This window comes from Typha latifolia, chromosome 12 (assembly GCF_019914945.1).
Source record: "Typha latifolia isolate L0001 chromosome 12, TyphaL0001v2, whole genome shotgun sequence".
NCBI lineage: Eukaryota > Viridiplantae > Streptophyta > Magnoliopsida > Poales > Typhaceae > Typha > Typha latifolia.
This window is the reverse complement of record NC_133097.1, coordinates 5,850,379-5,869,691: the sequence shown is the minus strand read 5'-3', so window position 1 is coordinate 5,869,691 and position 19,313 is coordinate 5,850,379. Positions and strand designations below refer to the sequence as shown.

General features: G+C 36.5%; 3 protein-coding genes across 8 annotated transcripts; 1 reads left to right on the top strand and 2 right to left on the bottom strand.

Annotated features, from left to right (window-relative positions):
• Positions 1-403: 403 nt before the first annotated feature.
• On the bottom strand, positions 404-1,016 carry LOC140799109 (uncharacterized). The gene has a single exon (XM_073153257.1). The coding sequence runs from the start codon at positions 980-982 to the stop codon at positions 599-601; it is 384 nt and encodes a 127-aa protein (XP_073009358.1). The 5' UTR covers positions 983-1,016; the 3' UTR covers positions 404-598.
• Positions 1,017-4,614: 3,598 nt separating this feature from the next.
• On the top strand, positions 4,615-8,650 carry LOC140799120 (CRM-domain containing factor CFM9, mitochondrial). Its single transcript, XM_073153270.1, has 5 exons — positions 4,615-4,731; positions 5,058-5,193; positions 5,306-5,582; positions 6,161-6,562; positions 7,478-8,650. The coding sequence occupies exons 2-5, from the start codon at positions 5,132-5,134 to the stop codon at positions 8,408-8,410; spliced, it is 1,674 nt and encodes a 557-aa protein (XP_073009371.1). The 5' UTR covers positions 4,615-4,731; positions 5,058-5,131; the 3' UTR covers positions 8,411-8,650.
• Positions 8,651-9,895: 1,245 nt separating this feature from the next.
• Positions 9,896-19,175, bottom strand: LOC140799178 (uncharacterized). 6 transcript variants are annotated; one of them, XM_073153355.1, is made up of 9 exons: positions 18,196-18,318; positions 16,667-17,003; positions 15,236-15,281; positions 12,577-15,125; positions 12,226-12,495; positions 12,044-12,124; positions 10,542-10,653; positions 10,385-10,451; positions 9,896-10,294 (listed from the first exon to the last, which is right to left on the bottom strand). In XM_073153355.1, the coding sequence occupies exons 4-9, from the start codon at positions 15,094-15,096 to the stop codon at positions 10,195-10,197; spliced, it is 3,150 nt and encodes a 1,049-aa protein (XP_073009456.1). In that variant the 5' UTR covers positions 15,097-15,125; positions 15,236-15,281; positions 16,667-17,003; positions 18,196-18,318; the 3' UTR covers positions 9,896-10,194. The 6 variants fall into 6 exon arrangements, with proteins under 6 accessions (XP_073009456.1, XP_073009457.1, XP_073009452.1 ...); XM_073153356.1 differs by having other exon boundaries at positions 16,685-17,003; XM_073153351.1 differs by lacking the exon at positions 16,667-17,003 and adding an exon at positions 18,764-19,175 and having other exon boundaries at positions 12,577-15,281; positions 18,196-18,603.
• Positions 19,176-19,313: the final 138 nt, after the last annotated feature.

Below are 19,313 nucleotides of genomic sequence, written 5' to 3'. Positions count from 1 at the left end.
ATATAGCTCGATCGAGGTTGCTTGCTTAGCCAAACAAGCCGAGCTCGAGCCACGTTTTTCAAGCTCAATTTGAGCTCAGCTCGATTTAGGTCATAAAATAATATGTATCAAAATATTTAGTGGACTGCTATTTTGATATTTTGTCTTCCCTTAACTTGGCTCATTTATAATTATACATGTTTAATAATCATAATACCCTAACTTCAAAAAGAGAAGAAGAAGAAGGGAATAATTATATATACACTCTTTAAACTATTACTCATTCTCACATAAAAACTTATTTTATTTAAATATTGGCAGCTTTGAAGATCGTTTCAACTTAATTTATTTGTTAGGAAAAAGAGAAAAGTTGATCCTAAAAGCCCATTTCTACCCACACCATCAAATTTGAAGTTAGATTTGATTTTGAAAACCAACCAATGCTCTCTCTATTTTATTCATTTAAATATGTTGGAATGATAAATAATAACCATATGGTAAGCTACAACTTATAAAATTCTAAAAAGAAAAGGGGAAAGTTTGCAAGCATGAAATTAATGAGACAAAGAAGTGATGATGTTAATCCTCCATCCCAGACTTGCTCCAAGATTTAATGGCCTCAGTATCCATGAGCAAGACAAGCTTCCCAAAAGACTCTATCACGTTCGACGTCGCCGCCCACCGCCGCCGCCGCCGACAAATCCATGCCATCTTCTCTGCTGCATCCTTCGTCATCCTCGCACTTCGCGGCGTTCTCCATCAACCAACTCCTCCAAGACATCCACCTCTCGTCAACCTCTCCATGAGTCTCACCACCATCAGCGTCAGCATCTTCTTCCTCATCGCCATCCCCAGCGTCGAATCTACCGCCGCCGCTGTAAGATTCAGCGTCGTCGTCGTAGTCGTTGTTGTCAGCTCCGACGGTCGACGTTAGGTCGGCATCGGCCTCGACGTCGACCTCGGAGTCGCCGCTGGATTCCGTAGTAGTAAAAATCCAATCCATTTGGTAGTTGAGGGAACGTCGCAGTGATCTAATGGCGGGGACTTAGTAGGAGATGAGGAGGAGTATATGAAAGGGTTGGTTTGGTTCGGTGAGTCGTACGTACGTGGGGTTGTTCAAACCGGAAGTAAAAACGCACGCGGCGTAAATGCTGAGGAATTGGATTCCCTGATTTCTCGGATGCAGGAATTCGCTGCGATGGAGATACCTGGCTACCGGTGATTGCGCGATCGACCATAACTGGTCAAAAACTCAAATGGTCCGGTATGCTATGTGGAATAAGCCACGTGGAGAACGTGCAAAAAAAAGAGAAAAAAAAAAACGGCTGCGAGGACGGTCGTACGTGTACATATGGTCAGATTCGACGGAACGCGGATGCATGCACGTGTATAATTAATTATTCGTTCGGGCCCACTTGCTTCTAGAAGAAGGGGAGCTAGGGAAAGCTTCTAGAAAGAAACAAGTGATAGGGGGTGAAAATTATATATAGATAGTAAATGGATACTAAATTTAAGAGAAATTTATATATAATACCTGCTTTATAATATAATTGTAGTTTATACTTTATATTTTCACTATTTATAAATCAAGTCATATAATTTAGCAAATATGTGCAAAAAATTCTCTGAGTTAGATTTAAACTAATACCGATAAGAATATTCTACTCAGTAGAGATATTTTCTTTCTAAAATAACTAAAATGCCCTTAGTATGACTTAGTTTAGGGTATTTTCGTAATTTTCTTAGTATAGTTAACTTAATTCAAAGATTTGATTAATTTTAACTAACTAATCTAACGACATGGTGTTTTATGCATATATTCGCTAAATTATAAGGCTTGATTTATAAATAGTGAAAATATAGGATGCGAACCATAATTTTATTAAAAGACAAGGTGTTATATGCAAATTTTCCTAAATTTAATTACTATCTGCTAAGTATAAATATGAATAAGAATCAGATAGATATTTGATATATAAATATATGTGAAAAAACTAGATTAGATATTTGTATAAAAGTATAAAACTTATACTTTATATCACTAATTTTATAAAAGTTTAAACTAAATGCTATTCAAATTTTGATTCCAATATTATTCTTGAACCGATACTGTTACGATATGTAAACATGGGTTAATTCGAGTCAAGTTAGTTACTTAGCTTTATTTTATTATTTTAAATTTTAAATAAATTGGATAATCTACATGTGGATACAATTCGCTAGAAATTTTACTCCTATAAATAGGGTAAACATGTGTTGATAATTATCAATTAAAGAAATCTGAGTTTAGCCAAGTTATTATTTTCGTCCTTATATTTTATCTAGCCGTTATATCACTTTACTTTTCTAGGAGTAGATCATAACCGTACATCCCAACTTTCCAGACTCTAGCTACCTCTTACCACCCTACAATACAACCAACCACGCCACCCTCCTACGACCGCTGTAACGTCGGATAATTACTATTCTGCCCTCCTTCGACCTTGCTCCACTGTTTTATTTTTAACTTTTCATACCGACCACCGATTTAGGTGAAACTAGAGTCATTAAAACCCTATCTCACGAGGCTACCACCATCTAAATGTTCATAATTTTCTTTCGTTCAGATCAGTCCAGATCTGGTTTGTGATACCATATCCAACAATACTCTCTCTACTCATGCATGACCGCATTAGGAGAAGTACTTCTACGGAGTTCTTTAGAGAGAGCTCTGGGTGAGGTCATCACGATGCATGCATTCGAACTGATCATTTTAATTATGTTCACAATATAATGTATAAGTCATCGTTAGATACAAGCTATCGATATGTTAGGGCATGATCATCACAGTGTTTAAACTAATCCACTAGGACCAGCTCGCATCGAATCTCAATCAGCAATTTGAGGAGCTTGACTTAGCTTGAATAAAGGTTAGGACTTATTATTATAAAATTTAATTATATTTTTACCAGGAAAAACTATAAGTAAGTATTATCTTGTACTCTGAAAAATAGGAGCATACAATTTGCCTCTTGAACTATGTAAAACACTATAGTCTCCTCTTTACATAAATGTGCAGAAAGTTATATTTGAGATATTATGCGAGTTAAATTGTATGCTTTTATTCTTTCGCTCGTAGATACGATATTAGGTTATTTATAATAGAGGGGTGAAAAGGTAATCAAGTCTATTATATACTATATAATGTAACCGGGGAGTGCATATATATATATATAGAAATTTATATATGGCACGTGACTTTTAACGAATATATTTTTTACTATTTATAAATTGAGCTTTATAATTTATCAAATATGTGCAGAAAACACTATATATTAAATTTAACCTAACGCCGTTTTTGGTAGATAAGAATATTTATTTAAAATTAAATATATTTATCACAAATGATTAAAATACTCTTAGTTTCTTTTATCTTCTTCTCTATCCTTTCTTCTTCTCTCTTTTAGGACACAATGTGATTACTTCTTCCTCCTTACGCAAATTAGATCGGATAAAGATGTTCTTTTACTTTTGCTCCTCTCTCTTCTTGGATATAGCTTAGATTTTTATTTACGCATAGCTTAGGTTTTTGGTTCTTATAAAGAAAACATTTCTTAGTTGGGATGAATTTGTTAGTCTGATTTTAGTTAGGTAAAGGTTGAGTTGATGTTGGATTAGATTGGATTGGGTTGGATTGGATTGAGTTGGGTTGGGTTAGGTTGAGTTAGATTGGGTTCTATTAAGTTGAGTAAATATAACTTAGCCGATATTCTTATAATCTTTTTATATGGTTAACTTATCTTAGGGATTTAGTTTAGTTAACAGGTCTAATCACAGAGTATTTTCCGTATAAATTTATTAAATCATAGGACCCAATTTATAAATAGTAAAAAAATATAGGGTGTAAATCGTAATTTATTAAAAGTCAAGGTGTTATATACAAATTTTTCATATATATATATATATATATATATAATGTACGTATAGTACAAAATCAATTGTCCTTATTTTTAATTAGGTTTATTTGGAAAAGATCACCTCCCATAAATTTCCATTGATTTATATTTTCCTCTTAGCTAAGTTTTTATCTACATTCTTCTATTGGATGAACCCTTAGACTAATAAATTGAAAATGATAGGCTAAAACCATCATTTATCATTCGACTTATGTATTTTGGATTTAAATGTTAGCTTTATTTAAAAGCAAATGTTTCGAGAGAGAGAGATGTATACATATAAATACTAAATTTAGCTGGATATATACACAAACATTCTACAAAGAAAAAAGTGATTGATTTGTGATCATACTATGAAATTAAATATAATGTTTGTTATGTTTGCGGTTGCAAACACACTATTAGTAGCGTTAGGTTAATTACTCGTATGCTTCTTGAATTATTACTCATTTTTATCGTATACTTTTTTTGTATTATATATTTTCTGGTGACACTTCAACCCTTTCAACTATGTACCTCCCCATCAAATGACAATCTTACCTTCATGAGTTAACATGGTAACTTTAACTCATCGATATCATATGTAATGTCGTTAATTATCTCTTAAATATCCTTAGTTTGACCCGGATCCGGATCCGGATCCGGATCCGGATCAGGACCCGTTTCGTTAGTTTTCGTCTACAATCCGAAATTTTATTTTATTTTATTTTTTTCCGTTCTCCACTCTCCCTCAACCCTCCAAGGCCTTCGCGGAACACTCTTATTACCCTAAGTCCCAACTCCGTCGCCGTCGCCGTCGCCGTCGCCTACCGCTCCGGTATCTCCTCCTTCTTTCCTCTTCTCTAGTCTCTCCTCCTCCTTTCCTCTTACCAGGTTGAGATCTCAGTAGTCGCATTTTGTTCTCATTTCTCTTAGTTTTGAGTGCTTTAACCTTGATTCCGACAAACGTTTAATACGGCATATGAAAGATTAGTCTCTTGTTGCTTTCAAAATCTTTACTTGTTTCGATGAAGTTATAAAAGGCTCCATTTTTTCCGAACAATTTCTACAAATTGGCTTGCATGATTAGAATTGGTTGTGTTCTTTCTTATGTTTTAGATTAATGATTGTATTGTGGAGGATTGTGACGTTGGTTTCATGCAGTGCAATGGGAGAAGCCGAGCAAGAAAGTAACTAGAGAACCGTTTTGAAGAAGGGCACTAAAATTAGTATTCAGCATGTTGGCCTTGAGGAAATTCCAAACGCATTGCTTAAAGACCTTATCCTTTCTCCAAAGCAGGTGGATGTACATCTTAAAATTTTTAACATGGATTTGTAATCTGTAGTTATTGAGTATAGCCGATCGTGCTTCTTTTTTGATAGATTTTTCTTTTATGTTTTTTCCATGCCAGGAGTTCTTTTGTTAGGGATGTATCATTGCCAATGCAATTTAGTAACGAGGTCATGTCAAAGCCTTCAAGAAATATTTATTCCCCTTCCACATCTGTGTTTTCTTCGGTTAATGGGTCTCGATTTATGTCTACATACAAAGGAAGAACTATGCGGAGCAAGGTAGAGAAGAGAATGCAAAGAGAGACAGGGAAAACCCTAAGAGAGATGCGACGTGCTAAGAAACTTAGGAAGAAATTAATGACAGATGAGGAGAGGCTCATTTACAACTTAAGAAGAGTAAGGGCTCCCTGGCATCTCTTTTCCATACATATTTTTTTGTGATTCTTCAAAGCTGCCATTCTGTTATTGTATCATTTTATCTAGAACTATGTTTTGCCTCTATAAACTTCTGGAGCAAATAGAAGGAACCTTTGTTTAGTCAAGAAACATGCTTTTAGCCTTAGGTCCAATGATTTTGATTTTTCTAAGTAGAGGAGGGAGGGAGACAGGGGAAAATGGTTTTAGATGCTCCAAATTCAATTACACTTAGCAGCACACATATCTGCTACTATATTAGTAGCCAAGATTTTTTTTTATTTTTCTACATGTTGTCCAAGAAGTTTACCTTTAGTTTGACTCTAATACTACCCACATGTATTAGTATGAGGAATTTATTCATGAATTTCTGTATTATCCTTACAACCATTGAAAATTGCGCCATTCACATATGATTCTCCTCTTCCAATCTTTTGGTTACTTGTTAGATAATGCAATTGGTAAGTATCACTCCTATATTTTTTACATAGATGGGGCTTATAGACCTTTGGTTTCTTTTTCTCAACTCTATTAATGCCTTTCTAATCTTGATTGTATAGGCCAAGAAAAAGGTGGCTTTGCTTCTTCAAAAACTCAAGAAATATGAGCTACCAGAGCTACCAGCTCCTCGACATGATCCTGAACTTTTAACAGTAGAACAGCTTCAGGCTTACAAAAAGATTGGCTTTCGAAACAGGAATTATGTCCCTGTTGGAGTGCGTGGGGTCTTTGGAGGTGTTGTTCAAAATATGCATCTGCATTGGAAGTTTCATGAGACCGTGCAAGTTTGTTGTGACAACTTTCCTAAGGAAAAAATTAAGGAGATGGCAACGATGCTAGCAAGATTAAGTGGTGGCATTGTGGTTAATGTACATAATGTGAAAACAATTATTATGTTTCGTGGAAGAAATTATCGCCAACCAAAGAACCTGATACCCATTAACACTCTCACGAAAAGGAAGGTTTGTGCTTTTACTTTTTAATTGTTGTAGTTGCTAATACATAACAAGTATTTTTTTTAGAGGCATGTGTTTCAACTTATGTCAAATATCTTTTGTAAGTTTGATATTGATTTATGTAGTCAGTTTATAGAACCTAGTATTTGACTTCTCTAAATTTTGGTTCATTAGATAGCAACACATACTTTTGAGTTAGCATGTGTAGGACCTTATTGTTGGATTAGCAGCTTGTTGTTGTTTTCATGTGTAGAATCTTAACTTTTGAGTGTTGACAGGAATGCCAAACCTTCTTTCCATTACATTCCAAGCATTTTTACTTTTTTTGGTCTTACATCATAAAAATATATCCTGCCAATCTTTGTAGCTATTTGTCTTTCTATGAACAATTCTTTAATTAATGTTAATTGTATTTTACTGCATGTCCCTCATAGACAATTCAAGCAAGTATTCATTTGGGGGAAGTTCTTTATGTGAACTAGGTTTTGACATGTGAAATGTATGTGAGTGGTGGGAGAGAAAGAATAGACTTGAAGGGAGGAGATTAATTGAGGATTCATAAAAATAGATCTCTATCTCTATGTACTTGGCCATACAATTATAAGATGGCCAATGGGTTTAACAAGTTAGCTGCCATTCTATGTCAAAATATTATTCTTGTTGATATCGAGACAGGCAGAACATTTTCCTCAACATAAGAGATCTCTTTTTTGTTTTTTCCTTTCTGATTTTCAATTGTTTAATGATATTCCAAATTCCTTTAGGTTTTAACTATTGTCACATTAAGCTTATTTAAAACCATGAAGAATAAGCTCAGTTGTCTTGAGACTAAGATAAGTGAATTCTGTTGCACCATATATTGTGAAGCTTATTTACAACAGATTTTTTGAAGTACTAAAGTAACTACATTTGTTCATGCAGGCTTTGTTCAAGGCAAGATTTGAGCAAGCTCTTGAATCTCAGAAGCTAAATATCAAGAAGATAGAGCAGCAACTCCGTCGCAAGGGTGTCAACCCAGAGGACCCAGTTGCAATGGCCAGCATCCAGAGGGTGGCCTCGACTTTCTTCCGTGCTATTGATGAACAGCAAGGAACTCCATATGTTTTCCGTGGCGATAGGCAGCCAATGCCCGAGGCTGATGCCACACAAGAGGAGCAACCAGATCTACCTTCTGAGGATAGTGACCAAGAGGAGCTTGACCGCTTTATTGCGGAAATAGAGGATGCAGCAGACCAGGAATGGGCAGCAGAGGAAGCAGCAGAGAAGGAAGAATCTGCTAGACTACGGTATTGGGACAAAGACGGTATGGGAATGCGACGGAGGAGTTCAAATTGGAGTGATGATGAGTTGGAGAATGAGGATAGAAACCATGGAAGATATCAGAAAAACCTTGGTAATAAACAAAGAACTATGGATATAAGGAAATGGAACAGTGAGAATGAGATTTCTGAGGCATCAGAAGATCATGAATGTGACTCGGAAAATGAAATGAGAGACAACAGATCTGATTTTGGAAGCGACATGGATAGTGCAGATGAGGCTCCTCAAAGACGGGAAAGCTCGAGGCTGAAGGGCAACAGAATTGGTCACAAGGAAGCTTATAGGGCCAGGGGTTCTGCGAGATTTAGAGAGAAGACTCGTGAGGTGGATGACGGTTCCGACAATGATGTACTTGGGGAGGATCGATTGTGGGAATCTGATGATGGGAAAGAACATGGGTTAGCAACATCAGGGCGTGCTGCATTCGATTACCTTAGTAGCGACGATGAGGATGATGATAACAATAGGGAGAGCAATGATAGAAAAGGCGAAATAAAGAAGAAAAAGATTGATGAGAGTTGGGACAGTGATTAAGCTTTTAAACTGTTAGGAGATTACTGAAGGGGATAAAGGAGTGATGGAGCTTTTAAATTTGGTTCCTTAGCTATCTTAAAATTGTGTAAAAACTGGAAACGGAGGCATAACAAATACATCCAAATGAGGGCACTACTATACCTTCTGTTTCATCTCAGAATTGTAGTTGTATGACTTGTATTTCAATTGCTCCATCAGGCTAATGCTGGTCTCATAATATTATATCAGCTCATTTATCTAGTGAAACATGTGGTAATGGAGGTCAATTAGTTGAGGTGTTATGCCTGCAATTCTGCAAGCCAGTTCAGACCTGATCTCTAGTTTATTATAATCTCTTTCAGTCAACCAAGGGATACGAAAATGTCTAGAGGCCAAAATATGAAGTAAATCAGAATATATTCACATGTATAAGCATAGTTGTACTGTTATGGTTGCAGGGCAATTAACCTGGATGTTAATGAGGGATGTAGTTCCATGTTGTACTTCAATTGTTGCTTGATCCCTTGTAATCTCTCTTTGTTACCTTTATTAAAGAAGTATAGAAAAACCTTTTCAGACTATAGTCGTGGGAGATGAGCCATCTTTTGTGTTGAAATGAAACAGAGCACTAGGTTACATTTTTGTCAATGATCAAATTGGCAAACACAGTATACATATATTATTAGATGTGGAATTATAGTTCATGGAAGTTTATATGAAGAAGCAAATTTAGATCATTTCAAAGCAGGCCGCAGACAGAATTCATTGGAACAACCATGTTAAGAAAACATGACGATCATTTCAGAAGAACATATTAGAACCAAATATATGAAGAGAACATTACTCAATATAAGATGAGAATCAAGATTATGACATCAGGAACCCATGTTGGATGCAGATATAATTTGTTACAACTTTTGAGCACTCTTGTACCTCAACCTGGCTTCTGATATAGTAAGTACTCAAAAGGGATATTAATATAGGACACAAATTCGAGTATCCAGTTCTGGCACTATGAAATCCTATCAATTATTAATACTTGTAAGAGCATAACTAGCCATGGCAGAGCAGGGTGCTCCAGTAAGATGACATAAAACAATCAGCATAACCTAATTCACATGTTTGTTTAACCAAGATTTCAGATGTGCCAAAAACAATCACAGATCACAAGATCAATAAGGAAACACATCATTATTTTCAATATATACTAATCTCAGCAATTATTGGATTTATACAATTTCAAAGGTTTTCCATTGTCCTCAAAACTTAAGAACTTGCGTCTGTCCAATTGCTGGTCCCAGTTATCATTGTGCATCTCTCTGCTGTAGCCTGTAGGTCACCTTACATTAGGGTGTGAATCTAAATTTTGGAAGCTTACAACAATAAATTCCTGAGAGATGCTAAATAAGGATCTGCGAACCTAAACCGGGAGAAAGTGACCCGCAAGAAGCAGTTCATGAGATCCATATTTTATCCGAGATTACACAGTTACAACTTACAAGTCAATGATGAACAAGCTGATTCTATTAAAGGCAGATTATGATTTACAGGCTCTGCAGGAAAAGCAAGCAGATAACTCTTCTCAAGACAAAAAAAACTATACTACTAAATGCACAGAATCCGAATTAGCAGAAGGAAGATAAATATACACATTATCTGCAATGAACCATCAGCGCAATGCAGAAACATACGTACACAGTACACACAGTTACCCTGCGCAATAAGTTAGATCACCAACTCTTAATTTAGTCACATATGTTTCTGCAAGCTGATCTCCATCAGAGGAAACCTTGGAATTGAAGGAGCTATATGTCTTTGCTTACAGGAAGAAACTGGTCACTTTTTTTGCCTCTTAACCATATTGTTGATCGAGTTCGTTTGACATGATCCGAGAAAAGCCGATGTCTGAGGAAGTAATGGACACAAATTTAGGTGCGAAGGAAAGAAATAAAGTTGAGTCTATCAGCTCGAAGGGCACTTGGCTTGGCAAAGTACCTTTCATACTCCAGTTTCTGGATGACAATACCATTCAAGAGAAATTCCGAGCTGAAAACCCCTGCTCCTGTTGCATCCACATGTACGACAAGTTGATTACTTCATAGTAGTATATAGCAACTGCATATTTGATGTAAGTCGGTAAAAGGACCATTACCTCTTTCAAGTAGTGGTACACAAATTGCATAATCCTCTTCACAAGAAATGACCAAAAGATCATCTGGTACTTTGGTTTCCTTCAATACAGATCTACCTACCCTCTCCATTGGCTGCACAGTGTTTACAATGGGTTTCTTAGTGAAGATGCGCATATAGAGTGATTGCTCAGGGGATTTAGGAGTTATAATAAAATTTACAGAGTAAAAAGACTGAATATGTTGCTTGTTTGGTTGTAATCTTAAGTCTTCTCTCAACAGCAAAAGACTTCATAAGAAACATTCAAGAGGTCATATCTTCCATTTCAAGTACAAAACAGTAATTGGATAATCTCATATGGCATGATCTCAAATTTTGTGCATACGTCTTGGAAAATGTATATATTACTTTTACTTGTAACAATAGCTTATATAAATAATATCGTGATAAAACTCAAATTGGGAACCCACATTTTAAAATTTAGGCCTTTTTTCATTCATACGAAATTCTGGATAAGCATAATCATTACTAAGTAAGGTCAGCCATTTATCATTTATCAGCGTCCTGTAGAGGAACACAAATAAGTCTAATGAGTAATGATGATAGCTTGGATAAAGGATAGGCAGTTGTCACTTTACACAAGCAATGTTTCGTGAAATTGGCAGTCATATTTCCAATAAAAAGAGCTTAACTTTCTTTTTCCAAGGTGATCACCATCTAATATCAACCCCATTTATCACCATTTGGTTTACTTGCCTCGATAAAGTGGAGCATATTCAGAGACAAACCCCACTTTATGAAGGAAGCAAACAGACATCTAAGGCACCCAACCTCGAACTGAAAACAAATTGTAGACAATTTTTTTTTTTGAGTGCTGGCATTGACCAAGGCCACATTTCCTGATAGGTGCATATATGATTTCAAATCACATTTAATAAAGTAAGCAAGTCCTTTCACATGAGTTATGGGGTATAATTTAAAGGAAGGGGCCTGAAATTTGTACAAGTAACATCCTTCAGGTTAGGGCTGCTATAAACAACTTTTGTAGTATTCTTCATGTAGAGATTTCAATATCCATTATGGGTTTTGATTGGATACAGCTGATACTCTCAAAAATTTGAGAGAAACTATTATGGCGATATGGTCCAACAATGATGATGGATCTTGAATAGAAACGATGATAATAGTACAGAGACTTCCGAAAGGAACACCTGGATTTACAGGAAGACTAATGACGATATTAATAATACAGAGGTCAGCAGGCAAAATGACTTATTTAGATCACATGGAAGATTCAATAAGATGTTTAATGTTAATTTAGCCCACAAATGTATCTTTGAGGGACCCAAGATCAAAGTATTTCCACAAAGAACTGATTGAACGTCATTCTTATCAAGAAATATCATGAATATAAGAAATGACTAGCAGAAAATAAAAAGAGAAGATGGACAACCAAAAGAGTATTAAAGAGTACAAGAAAGTTGATGGAACAAAGTTATCTAAAATGAAAACAGGAGAAATTACCTGGCCAGCGGATGCCTTAATTAGGCTCCCAATAAGCTCTCGACTAGGTTTTACATTTTGTGTTATGAACACTCTTTTGCCCTGCAAAGAGATTTCCATATCTAATTGGATGTATTTTTAGCTGCAAACTGAGTGCACACAGCATATTTTGGCTAGTTAAGTCCAAAAAGATTTGGCATTACCTGCAGAAGTGGACATTGGCATGCAGAAGCCAATGAAATAGGCATGCTGAATCTTATCTCCTTTTCTTTTTTGACATCTCTCAGTATGTAGTTTCTTTCATCAATGAAACAGCTAGCCTGCCCACAGCTTTCGAGCCACATGGTATTAACCACTGGTTTGCCAAGAGCCATTGCTTCTAGCATATTCCCTGTACGAACAAACTTATCTGCCACAAAGTGTGTAGCATCTGAAATAGAAGAAGCGACGGGGACTCCTAGGCGTGCTAATATCTGCACAAAAACAATAACATTGTGCCTACAAGTTAAACAATTGTTTGTAACTTAAAGTACTTTAGCAAGAAAGGTAGCTACCTTTTTCTGCTGCTTGACTACGTCCTCATCCAAATGACGGCTAAACAGAACACGACTATTGGTCATATCTTTCCTTCGTCGCAAATCCTTCAACTTTGGAGTTGGTAATGATTCTTTGATTTCTAAACTAAGAAGTTCTCTTGCAATAGAAGGCCTTGATAAGCCTCTTTTCCCTGTTCTTGGAGAATTTTGAGGCATGCAGACAGGTGACACTTCTGTTACTTTAGATGGCATTGTTGATACACTACCAGATAGTTGAACCTTCTTGTTTGGCGATTCATCCAATTTGATAATCTCTTCTACATCCTCAACATGAGAAGCAAAATCTGCAACTTGCTTAGCTTGGTCAACTTCTTTCAAATGCACTCTAAGATTTTTGACACCAGAGCCAGAAAGTACTGACAATTTTCCAGTATCAGAAGGGAAAGCATCATCTTTAAGTCCCATGTTGGCAAAAGCAGATCTTTTTTGCCTCTTTGCTCTATCTAACAGCTCAGAAGCACTCCTAATAAAGATTCTTCTTTTCTTAGATGATGGCATGACTGTCACCGGCATAACATAAACTGAAGTAGACAAGCTAGTTGTGTTATCGCGCATACAGGTTTTTTCTAAGGTCACCTTACTTGTTCTTCTCTGTCTGGGGTGGCAGAGGGCATCTTTAATTAAAGAATCAGTTCTCAGTTCATCTCTATGTGACCCCTCACAACTGGGCGTCCGCACCTTATGTATCACTTCATCTTTCTTAACTTGATTGTAACTGAGATTAGGACATTCAGGGTTGTCCTTTGCCAGTCCAGATTCATCAGTAACAAGCTTATCCTCTCTTTCTAGAGCCTTGCAGGTCTCATCCATCAGCTTGTTTTTACCTTTCACATGATTATTAGAAGATAGTTCAGTTTGTTCCAATAGGTTAACTCTTTCTGAATGCCTCGTACGATGAGCAACAGGAATAATGTTAACAGGAATAGTCTCTCTCACAATTTCCTTGTCAATTGAATGCTGCTGAGCTTTTCCAAGTTTGTCTCTAACTGTTGGATCAAAAACACTAGCATCCATCAGAAGTTTTCTTTTCTTCATAGCTGAAATTTCAAAATGCTTTGACAAGTTTCCTCCTTTAGAATGCCTGGTACGATGAGCAACAGGTGTAATGTCAATGTGATACTCCAATGACCCATCTCTTTTTTGAGATGAAGGATGCTCATTAGTTGTGAGTACACCTTTGCTAAGGTTTCCATCTAACAATACTTGTGCCTGCTCCCTTTTGTCAAGATGAGATGACACATTCCCATTAACCAAACTTTTTGAACTTATGTTTACCTCTGAAATCCATTTTTTCCTACTTGTTTTTGTTTTCAATCTCTTCTGTAAACTCTTCTTGCTTCCTGAAACTCCAGAATATTCATTGGAGAATATGGCACTTGTCTTACCTGATGCACTGCAGAGCATCTTTTTCTTTCTAGATCGTGTTATGACACCCTCTGAACTAGTAGATATTCTCTTTCGATTAGAACCACTCTTTGAAAAAGTTCTCATCCTTCCAACTTTGCCATCTCTACCCATATTTCCATTTAATGCACAGCCATCCCTCTCCATTACAGGTCTAGCAGGAGAACCACAACCTAATGCCTCTATTGCCTCGACAGCCATTTGAGTGTCAGGACCAATAGTGTACATGCCTTCCACACATTCCCCAGTATTAATATCTTCATTTTGCTGCTCTATACACTTTGAATTTGATTTTTCATCTAATTCCTTGAAAATATTCCTTTTTGTTTTTGTTTCCTGAATTGCATCCCTTCTTGCAGAAGCCTGCATCATTATTCTTGAATCAGAATAAGCTAAACCTGTCATTTTCCCCCGGATTCTGAGGTTTGCTTTTTCCTTTTCCCCACTTCTGTCATGAGCCTTTTTAATTGTTCCAGAAATGACAAGCTTAGTCTTTGGAGGATAGCTTTGAGATTTCCCTTTACTAATTGTGTCTTGAAAAAAGGAATCTTTTCTTTTACTAAAGAATTCACCTCCTCTATCATCCTCAAGACTGTCAACCCATTCAAAAATCCCCGCTTTACCAAATGGACTTCTATGGTCAGCCTTTGAAGCTAATCGTTGAGCTCCTCTCTTACCAGAAATTGGGGGTGACTTCACCTTCTCAATGTTACCAACATTTTCTTCTTGAGATGACCCAACATCATTAACTAAAATCAACTTATCTACAACCTCCAAAGCAGTGGCTTGGGAAAGTTCGCCTGGTTCGTGTGATTCTATGTAACTTAATCCTGGAACACCATAATCACTTGCAAGAAGATGACCTGAGTCTATTACACCTCTGTTTCCATCCTTCTCAGGTGTCACGTCATTGAAAAGTTTCTTTACCCTTCTATTGTTACTTCTGTTTTTAGTGCCATCCTTGTGGAAGTTCTGTGTGCACCCATGGCTGTTTTCATTCTCGTGTCCTATAAATTTGTCAACTAAGGTTCTGCAAGACGTGATATCTTTTCTGCTACTTGGCAATGTATGCATTCCAATGGCCAAAGTACTTGTCCCTCTATCTGCAACAACACAGTCAATCTTACTGTATTGATCATCGCCAAGAGTAAATTTTGAAATACTACTAGTGGTCTTAGAAGTGTAATTGCGAGCAGCAGCAAGGGCAGAAGACCTTATTGATGCCACACGAACTGAAGTGAATTTCCTCGGTACAGACCCTATAGACGAAGTTGCAAAATATGTATGTCAGAGTAAGTTTACAGTTCCAAGCTAAATTGCGATTACTGTTTAATGATATCCAACTATCTCAGACATGATAATTTAACAGCAGTTCCTTAGAAAATTAGTAAAGTCAATAAGGTCGTCGTGTATATGAGACTGTTGCATCTCCACTATCTAAATGTAGCAAAAAGCAAATGGTAGAATACCTTGTGTAGGTCATCAAATGTGACCGGGCGTAATAAGGCTTCTCAACCATTAAATTACAAGCATAGAAGCTACCAGGGGAGCGAAGCTTACATCAATGAACAGGAATTTTTTCAGGAATGGAGTCAGTAGCCATAATGATTTTGGGGAGAATCAACATACTTTATTAATTTATTTACAAGGAACCAAGTGGTAGGAGAAAACTCTAGAGAGATTAATAATTCTGATTACAGATTAGTCCACTAGAAAGGCAGAAAATATAATTAGGTTCAGTAAAGATGTACATAGAACCTAAAAGAGAATGTTCTGGACATAAATAGAATAAAATATTTTATAGAAAAAAATTTATATTAAGAGGAGATATTCAATGTTATTGTTAGATAGCTAGTAGTAAAAAACTTAAGTGGTTAACAAACTAACAATGTATACCATGTCTTAATGTGCCCCCTCACATGCATCGCCAGTACATCACATGGGAAAAATATGATTGAGAAGAGGATGTGTAGACCCTCCCACCACACCACAATAAATAATAGAAAATATCTCGACAAGATTTGATCTCAAGATCTCCAGGAAAACTAATTTAGATAGAACATTAAATAACAGTTACCCAAAAGCTTAAACTGTTGCATAACAATCTAACAAAACAATAATGTATGCCATTCCTTGATAACTATTAATGCTATGAAAAGGAGTAGTGAAAATGATTGGCGAGGTTCTAAGTTTCAGATCTGAGGTTGTTTCCTCTCCTGAAAAACAAAAAATATTGTTCTGCCAATCTAGGTTCTAGATTCGAGTGTTTCAACTTTGGTAATCAAGTTTCAGATTTTTTGTTGTTTCCTCCCATGGATAAACAAAATTATTGATCATTTTGTCCATCTAGGTTTTAAATTTTGGAGTTAAAAAATTTTGGTACCTCTAATGTGTACACAAATCCATAAATTTGATATAGAATTCAGAAAAATATTAAATAGCTGAAATTAATAGTAACTTGGAAAAACTTATATAACTCACTAGAGAAGGTAAAAAAAATATTTGCTATCAAAACAACCATCAAGAGAAGCCTTAAATCCTCTGGATCATAAAAGAGAGGTACAATGTAATCCATGTTATAGGATGTCAAACAATAGGATAAGGAGTGCAAAGGTGTAAATCTTCTATCTCCTTGCTAATATACCTTCATTGTGACACATACCATGCAACCTCTGCAAACCCTGGCATGTGTGGATGCAACAGCCTCATCACAAATAGGTGCACATGAAGAAAACTTTCCTGTCACCACAACAAAGTGAAAAGTGTCCCAGAACCCTAAAAAAATCTACTTCTCCAAATTGCTATCAGTAACTATTGATATTCATGACTTGATGAGATTACTACTGCAACAATCTCCCAAGTCCCACCTCCTTCTCTTTAATACATACACTGCCAGATTTTGACTGAAAACCAGATTTAACATCAATGCCCCTGCAGAAGGTTCTCTTCCTTTTCAAAGGTACCTTCCATTTGTCCTGATTCTTTTAGCATATTGCCATTTCAAAAGAAAATATTTTGAATAAATGAGACAATATAGTATGGTCCAAGCCACAAGTAACTAATATACTTAAATAAGTACTTCAAAGTCTAGCTCACACTCTATTTGCATTCCTTGTTCAAGTAATTATACTTTCAGTAAACATTAAGCATCCTAGAAGCACATGCAACTATCAATGAGGAGAAGAAGCTCAATCAATCGACTCATACTTATTCCTTCACCTCTTCACTTCTAGACAGGACGAGGTAATAGGGTTACTGCTGGTCAGTATGACATGGATCAGTGGATAATAACAAATAAAGCAGTTTTCCTTAAAAGAGATTTAAGAAGCAACAGACTGAGCGCAAGTTGGAAAAGATAATCATGTCCTTACTCAAGATTAAGTAGGGGAATGTTACGGAAAGAGAGAAAGCCAATTGTCACTCTATGTTAGTTTTCTTTCTTTCTCTTTAGCAAAACATGCCTTCAATTACAGTGAGTTGATCGCCATGGAAAGAGATAAAGTGAGAGAGCATATGCTCATAATGAAAAGATGTTAGAAGGAAAATAAAGGAAAGTAAAAGGAGGGAGCAAGAACAAGGGAGAAAAGAGAACAAGATCAGAATGGTTGGCAGAGTGCTTACCCATTTCACAAAGGGAACGAGTTTGAACAGATTGGAAATACCAAAATCAGCCTGATTTCAAACTATGGTTACTTTTATCATGAATGAAACGGGGCCATAAAACAAAATCTGATGCTGGATTATTTCAATATGATCCTATCATAACTAGAGATATATGCCACGACTTCTCCAATTATAGCAACAAACAAAGTTGCTTTTACTTTACGGTAAATCACCAGAAACATCCAGATAGTAATGACCACTGCACCATAACCAACTTAATAGTTAATACATCAAGCAATCTGTCTATATTGCAAGAAGAACCAACTTAGCAAATATTTCAGACATCTAAACAGAGATTTAAAAGAAAGGAATTTAAGAAGCTCCGTCCTCAAAACATTCTAGCAAGCACCATACTAGAAAGATCTAAAGCATGCATAGATTTTACGAGAACTTTGAAGTTTGAACACAAATAGGTAAATAAATAGCAAAAATGTGTAAATTAAGAGCCAACATCATTTTAAAGAAATATAAGGTGTTGAAGTTATTTTACTCCACAGCCAAGTAACAAACCTCCATCACTCTCTTCATCAGTCGTAGCATCAGAATCTACCAAAGTCTCATTCTCCTCATGTTCTCTGGTATTTATGTTTTCTTCACCACCCCGACCCTCCAATACTACGACTTCCGCATCCTTTTTATCTTCGCAAGGAGTAGTCCCGTCATCAGATAAATCTTCATCCCCACTCAGAACCTCAGTCCTTTCAGTCCCTTCATCAGCGCCATCATCATCGACCATTTCCTCACAATCATCGATCAATTGTGTCTTGCCCCAATCACCAGTTCCCCCATGAGACAAGATGGTAGGACTCTCCGGATCTTCCAACGCTTCGGTCTCACCATACAAGACACTAACTTTCTTTACGAGCTCCCTGTCATCGGCATTTTCGGTCTCAGAACCATCACATTGGGTGCCTGTATCTAAAATTAAGAAAGCGGATCAAACCCATGAACAAAAAAAACTCGACAATTAGGATCATACCCACCATCAAGAATGAGCCAGGAAAAAAAAAAAGTCACCACCTTTTCAATGACTATCCAAATAAAACGAGAACACACAGTAAATGAGAAGGCAAATTACCTTCCAATGGAGGGGAATCGGTGTCCAAAACTTGGGTCTCTTGGTTATCGACGGGGCCGACCATTGGGATGGATTCAAAACATATCGAACCGAAAACCCAACAGGATTCAAGACGATAGGAGTGGTAAATTAGAGGTTACCCATCCAAGAAATGGAGCAGCGGCGGGGAAAATAAAAGGCCAAAGATGAACGAAATGACGATCCAGGGAGATGAAAAACTGCGCTCGGGTCAGGAAGGAAGAGGACAATCAACTGGTGGTATCAAAATTCGATCTTGGTCTGGTGAATCGGGGGAAGAGACTGGAAGCGGCGGCGGTCGGGATGAGGAATAGAGGTGTGGAGAGATTGGGGGGAAGTTTTGGAGGGAACGAGCGAGTCGGCGAGGGTAAATAGAGAGGTAACATCAGAACCTTCTTTAATATTTCCATTATTTCCCTAAGTTTAGAGAATTTATTATTTTTTTTAAAAAAATTGTATTTTTTGTTTAGTTTGAGGCTAAATTTCTAGCTCTATTAGTTAGTCTTATTTTTTAGTTTTAATTTTGTAAAGA